This window comes from Psammomys obesus, unplaced genomic scaffold, assembly GCF_907164565.1.
Source record: "Psammomys obesus unplaced genomic scaffold, mPsaObe1.curated_primary_1811, whole genome shotgun sequence".
In the NCBI taxonomy this organism is placed as follows: Eukaryota; Metazoa; Chordata; class Mammalia; order Rodentia; family Muridae; genus Psammomys; species Psammomys obesus.
This window is the reverse complement of record NW_026587216.1, coordinates 24,082,695-24,090,099: the sequence shown is the minus strand read 5'-3', so window position 1 is coordinate 24,090,099 and position 7,405 is coordinate 24,082,695. Positions and strand designations below refer to the sequence as shown.

The following is a 7,405-nucleotide window of genomic DNA, read 5'->3' as shown; positions in this document are numbered from 1 at the left end:
AGAAAGAAAGAAAGAAAGAAAGAAAGAAAGAAAGAAAGAAAGAAAGAGAAAGGTGAGAAAGGATTTGGTAAAGTGCCAGATATTTTGGATAATCTGGGCACCACCACCATTAAACTTCAACAGGAAGAACAGAAATTTGCTTTTTATTAGATTCAAAAGCTTTCCACGTTGAGTTAAATATTTGCAGGACATAGGCATCCACACTCTGATTCTCGCCTAGTCATACACATTCATCCACAGTGTCCTCAAAGGTGAAGTAGACATGCGAAGATACTATCTTGGATTTTCACTTTCTTTTTCCTAAGGAGAATGACAGGTGTATCTTACTAGACTGCAGGTCCCATGGGTATTCCCATGTATATGCCTTGCATCAATATGACAATACTTTTTAAAATAACATAACCAATCAAAAAATGCTTGGAAAGCTTTCCAGCAAGGCAGACACAGAACACTGTGGTCCTGGCCTCAAGTATTCAAGTACACGTGCCCTTTCAATTCAGTTGTGTTCTCATCAGACTGCATGCTGCCTTTGTATGAATGTACTAGGTAAGAGGAGAAGGAACTTAAACACAGCCACATACTCACAGCACTTTAAACTAGTGGAGAAAAATCAGACCTATTATGGAAAGTAGAAATCACTTTAAGACTGCGGAGAATGGCAAAGTAAAAGCAAGGGGTGCGTTCATCTAGCCATCCACTGTTCCAGTGGCTAGGCCTGGAACAGCAGCTTGCCGACAGAAGACTAGAAGAGGAAGGTGTTCCGAGGACAAGCAAATGCCCTGAGAAAAAGAAACCGGTGCAAGAAAGCACACTTCCTTCCTTCCCTGCCTGGAGAGAGGCAGACAGAGTCCTCCTGCTCACTTCCTTCTCTCTTTTGGAAGCTTCAAGAATCACTCATCTCTGTTAGTTACCTGACCAGTTGGTACAACCACAAAGGTCAAGGAATTCTTTATATGGTGACCTAATTAACCATAACACTCCTAAGTTAAGCAACGTCGGACTCATAGTAACTCAAAGTCTCCAGGTCTCAATTTCTGAAGCCCAAATTCTTCCTCCCCTGAACTAGTTTTTGCTTGTTTTTGTTTTGTTTTGTCGAGACGGAGTCTCACTTGCCATACAAGCTCTGGCTATCCTGGAACTTGCTCTGCAGAGCAGGCTGGCCTCAAACTCACAGAGAGCCACCTGCCTCTGCCCCTAGTGCTGGGATTAAAGGTGTGCACCACTAGGCCCAGCTTGCCCTGCTACTCTTTAGTAAAATTTATATTTTTTCTGTTTCAGGACTAGGGACCGAGGCCAGGCAGGAGACACCACTGAACTACATCGCCAGCCCTTTAAAGTGTGAGGGACAAGGTCTTAGTAAATTACCAGGCTGCCCTGAATTATAAATGATAATCTTCCCACGTGTTTGCCGAGTAGATGGGAGCACAGACCACATGACACCTGGCCAGGATGTGCTTCACTGAAGCATAAGCAGCCACAGCTGAGTAAAGACCACCTTCGAATGAGAAGCCTTGGGGATACCCTGCACACCTTGCATTCATTTGGAAACAGATGCTATTTGTTTCCATAATCTTCTAAATAGCAGGCCTTCATACACAAATTAAAAAGAAGCACTATACAAATTAAAGTTTGCATTATCATAAAGTGCAAAGAACTCTAGTACTTATCCAATCCAAGTATACAGGGTGGGAGAGCAAAATGACAACTGCTTTATTATTAAAAGTTACTCAAGATCCATAAAGCACACAAAGTAGCCTATATTCAACTAAGAAAATGCTGGTACATGTACTGAAAAATATATAGCACAGATTTTTCTGTCTTAACATTTACATTCTATTTAAAAAGTAGTTACTTTACATATTTTTGCAATTTGTATGTATAAAATATATATATATACCCACCCTATTCAAATCCTCAAGCATGAGCTTCCATTCCTAATCAAAAGCACAATCACTATTGTGATTACCAAAAGAATTATGGCAGCAGCAAAATGAACAAATTCAATTTGACCTGAACATGTACTTAATTCTTGACTACTAAGTAATTCAATAATGCACTCAAATAATTCTGTATTCTGTGCCTGACAATTTGCATTTATTTGAAAGTTATGATGAAGAGACTTGAACCTCTGTGGCAACTGACAAAAATCTCAGAATGCGTTAATAGTACTGTCTCAGGCTTTGAGACAGTGACAAGTTACATCTCACAAACGTACAGAGTTTTCAGTATGCTTTGTCTTTGAGAAAACAACTTACATGATTGCATCTAGTTCTGAAAAATCCAGGCTCGGTAGGTGCCAAGAGAACTGACTCTCCTTTCTCACCAAGTACAACGCAGATCCAAGGGCTGGAGAAGCGTGTCTACTCGGAGATTCCTTGCACACAGACAAAGCAGCTCAATTCAACTTTATCAACAGAAGATTTTCAAGACAATCATATAATCACTCATCACCAAACAGAAGTTATCAATAACGAATCTGAGAACTGAAATTACAACTAATACCTCACTTCCCAGAGCAACACAACTGCACAGAGAGCAAAGCCTGAAACGTTCAGATTCAATGAGCCTCCAAAGATAATGATGCCTAAAACCCCATCTGAGTTAATGAGCAATTTATGTTGAGAAAAAAGTCAAATAATTTCAGTAAAATAAAACATTTAAGTATAAAAACAACTTAATTCACTTAAGAAATAGTAGACTCTGGAAGAGTCACTATCTAAAAGAAAACAAGTACAAATTTCTGTGTCACTACTGAAAATTTCAACCACAGTTCATAGTCAATTACTCAATATATTTAGCTACCTGCTGATGAGGTACAAAAAAAAAAAAAAAAAAAAAAAACAAAACAAAACAAAAAAACCCATGTATCTTATTTATAGAAAGTAATTTTTAATTTCTTAATATTTTCAGATATAATTTTAACAATCACTCTCCCCTAGATCCCTTAACCTTAAACAAAAACCAAATTTCTAAGTTAGAAAAGGAAACTGGGGAAGACACTGAGCATCTATGAGGAGATAAGGAAGTGACCGAAGGGGGGGGGGGGCTAAAACCTAAGAAGGACAATTACAGAGGGTGGGAGCAGCTGCTGCAGCTGCCACCACAGATGGCGACCATGCCGAGGCATTAGGGGTCTTGCTTGGAGCAGCGCACAACTGGACTTCAGCTGGTTGGCCTGCTCTGTGGTGCAAATGGAGCTTGGGGCCTCCCAGCACAGCTGCCACTGACTGACACTCCCAAGCCCTTCAGTGGGCTGATAGTGAATCCTCAGAAAGAAGATTTCCAGCGAGAACCAATTTACATGTATATACAATTAAACATAATTATATATGATAAGCTTTCAACTAAGATATATTAAAAAACTAATAAAAATGAGAGACAAATATAAGCAGCAGTAACCATGAAAGCTGAGACCTAGCCACACTAATTTTTTTTTATTAAAAAAAGAAAAAAAAAAAAAACTTTGAATACACAGTACCTCCTCTTCTACTCTACTTGTAGGAAGTTTAACAAGTTTTAAATTTCGCAATTCTCAAAAACTGTAGGCTGTAAAAATAAAATAAAAAAGACTACATTTCCAGAAATAACACATTTACACACCATTTTCATATCACTAATCATTTCCATTACTGTCAATTTATCTTTGATGGAACAACCAGTTACTTGATATCTGTTTTAGAATCTCTAGAAGTTATTATCCACGGTAGGTAAGTAATGGTGTGTGTGTGTACTTGCATATATTTAAAATTCAGAAGTAGAAAATAGTAAATCAACTGTTTATAGACCCACTCAAAGTAACAAGGAATACAGTCTTCCTCCAGTTGAACTGTCTCCTATAGGGCTTAAAAAATGTTTATTTCCCCACTGGCTAAAAGGAAAATCACACATTATAAGTTCTTTAGAAGTAAATATTAACTTCTTAAGAGAAGAGCCACAAAACTGGAAATAACCTACAGCATTTTGTCTGTATTCGGAAGGGCACCAAGTTCATAACTGCAGAAACAACAAACAGCAAACATCACATCTTAACAAAATTTGGCAAACTAGGAATGGTCTAAAATAAATGTGGAAGAGACAGACACAGCCTCAAAGTGTGAAAATACAATGTTGTAGGTTAGTACCTATTGGAGGAAATGCAGGGAAGATGGAATGAACAGTGAATTTCATATAAGTTTCTTGCAATTCCAGTTCCCTTTCAATAATATGTTATAGAAAATATTTGTTTTATTAAAAGCCACAACTTGCCCTCACCTGAACAATGACCCAGATACACATCTTTTGAATGTTAATGTCAAATAACTAAATGCAAGTGTTAAAGAATTTTTAATGACTCTTAAAGTCAAGGGAGTAATGTTAATCTGATTCTGAATTCTTAATAGTTGATGCTCCTTATTTTAGATATATTATTTTCTTCACCTGGATCCAAAAATGAACTAAAATTGTTTGGTTTTCAACTATTTTCCATTTCATTTGTATCTATTTTATAGTAGCCGTATACAGAGAGGTATATTAAAACACTGTTACAAAAACACAACTGAAGCTATTAATCTACACTACAGCACTGTAAATGTTTGACCTGGTGTGTTAATTCCTTTGGTGAATACTGCCTCAGGCCATTTCTTATGACAGGATTTTAGTAAGAGGACTACAAACAGGTAAGAGGTTCTCCCTGTGTTCCCATCCCCCCAATCAAGTTCATTAGTATTTCAGAGCAGTGACATAAAGCTAATTTAGAGCTGTAATTTCATATTAAAAGCAGTGAAAAGCTAAGAATTTAAAGATTTTTTTTTCATGTTAGATAGGCCAACTAGTAAAACAGGTAATGAACACTGCGAGGACATGAACAGAGTTGAGACAGAAGAAAGGGGTTTCTAGTCTTTAAGAAATGGTGATTGCTGCCTAGCAGTAGAAACAGTGTCCACAATTTGGTGGCTGGCCATGGTTTTAATTTTTTTTTTCAAGTTATTTCTACAGCAGACAGAGTTTTGAAGTCTACCCGCCCCTGAGTTCAGCAGTTATAGTTTCAGAGTGTAAAATTATATGCCCTTAATCAACAACATGTACAAAGCTACAAAATGCCATCTACACAGAGATGAAAAACAATCTTTAAAATATTCTTTACCAATTATCAATTGGATGATTTTCATGGGGTTACATATGTCAGACCTTTCAGCCAATTGGCTTTTATTTTTAAGCCCAAATTGATTAATATATTCACTGCAGGATATTCAAAAAGAGGGCAACAGTAAGGCATTAGTAAAAATAACATTGTCATAGAAACAGATCTTGCATATGTGAAAAGGTCATTTATAAAATACATTAATCGCTTCTTAAAAAGACCTAGTTATAGCATCATTAACTTACATGGTACATGGTACTTAGAATGAAACCTTTTCAACAACTGTTTTATAGATCAGAGAAATCAGATAGATAGATAGATAAGATAGATAGATAGATAGATAGATAGATAGATAGAGACAGACACAGATAGATAGAAAAATTCATCTAACTGTAAGCAAAATCTTTTCAACAAGCATAACAAATTCTTCCAAGAAAACCTATACAATGGTTATGTGAGACAAATAAGCAAACATATCATTTTATAGTGTTCATTTGCCAAATTCTTAAAATAAAAATGTCCACACTCTTTTGTTAAAACATTAAGCCTCTGTCAAAAATGTATTTCTCATTTTAGGGTACAGTATTGAAGGACAAGATGATACAAGAAAATTTACAAGAAAAGAAACTTGACAAAAGCCTTTCAATTAAAGTATTGTAACATTCAAACAACTTAAAACGTAACAAAAGAAACAAGATTACAAACAAAATGTTTATGGATTTTCCAAACATAAATAAACAAAATAGTGTTTAGGCAATAGGGCTCATGCTGATGGCTAGCAGGAAGTAACAGAGTATAATAGACTTGGAAAAAAAAAAAAAAAAACAGGCCCAAATAATGGATGGCAGTAATTTAGTCATCACTGCCATTTTTTTTACTTCCAAAATAAAGCCTTGGTTAAACCATTCACACCCTATATTATTCACACCTTTACTTCAGAGATTGAGGACTATATACAACAAATGAATTTATTTTCACCATAGGGATAACATATTGTACCTCTCTGCCAATGTTCCTCGAAAACCTTCCATGTCAAAACAATTTGACAGCAGATATAAACAATTAAATAAATATGCAATGATCTTTCTTACGGTCCTTGAAAGACGCATGTTATTTCATGCTGTTAGCCTCAGGATCACAGTGCATAGAATCCAAATATAAACAATTGGGGTGACTTTCAATGTAATACTGGATCCCTCACTTTCCTTATAATCCCACAATAACCGATAAATTCATTTCACAGGCCCTATCATGCATTAATCACTGAGTGGCAGGAGTTAAGAAAACTCTTCCTGTTGCAACGTCCATTGCCGGCAATGAACACCCCCAAACCACCGAGGAAGTCACTGTTATTGCACAATACATGAGGACCTGGAACTTTTCCAAAAGCTTAAAAAAATAAAAATAAAAAATGGAATTATATTTGACATTTCCTGACACCTGCATTAATACTGTATGACTAATAAAAGCATGTCAGTTGCCTGGACTGAACCAGCGATCAACATGCGCCCAGAATGCACACGAGTAAAAATGCAGTAAAAGGAAGTAGTCTTCATTGCCTATAGGTCACTTCCAGTCAAAGGTTAAAGTTCAAAGACTGAATGATCAAAGTGCTCATTTTCTCAGTAGGACTATCTTCTGCTACGAGGATGACAACAGTGGCATCAACAAGTATCATCTTTAAGAAAAGGAGAAAAAGAAAGTTAGAAAGTTATACATGTGTAAGTAATCTACAAGTTAATCTCATAGAGAAATAATATCAAGAGGCAAGAACATGGCTGACTGAATTATATAATAAGCAAACCGACCTTTACTCTTTCAAGAAAATGATGGTTTGTTAAAAAAAAAACAAAACAAAACAAAAAAAAACCCTTTAAAATAATACGATTAGTATATTAGTTCAATTTAGAAAAGGAAATTGATATACTAAGGTAGCACATACTCAGGACACATCTTACGAGTTTTCCTATGAGCAATACTTAAAACAGTATTGACATTTTACACTAAGTAATATAGCACGTCTTTAGTCTACGAGGCAACTCCCTTCAACAATAACATACAACTTTCAATTCAATCAATAGACATTTAATGCCATTAATGTCCCTTCAGAAGACCAATTTTCAGAAAGTGTATATATATATATATATATATATATATATATATATGCAAAGTCATTTAAAACCCCAAAGAATTATTCTGTAATACCTTCTGGTTGCCCCAACATATTATTTTTAGGTAGTACATAACTGTAGGGTCTATGACTTATTTTACAAACTGATTTCACAA

At 35.7% G+C, this 7,405-nt stretch overlaps 1 protein-coding gene across 1 annotated transcript in view; it reads right to left on the bottom strand.

Annotated features, from left to right (window-relative positions):
• Window positions 1–3,419: 3,419 nt before the first annotated feature.
• Ube2w (ubiquitin conjugating enzyme E2 W) overlaps window positions 3,420–7,405 on the bottom strand; it is a 49,410-nt gene continuing 45,424 nt past the window's right edge. Inside the window, exon 6 of the mRNA XM_055603406.1 lies at window positions 3,420–6,797. Within this exon, the coding sequence (XP_055459381.1) occupies window positions 6,784–6,797 (14 nt within the window). The 3' untranslated portion in view covers window positions 3,420–6,783. The remainder of the gene's footprint in view (window positions 6,798–7,405) is intronic.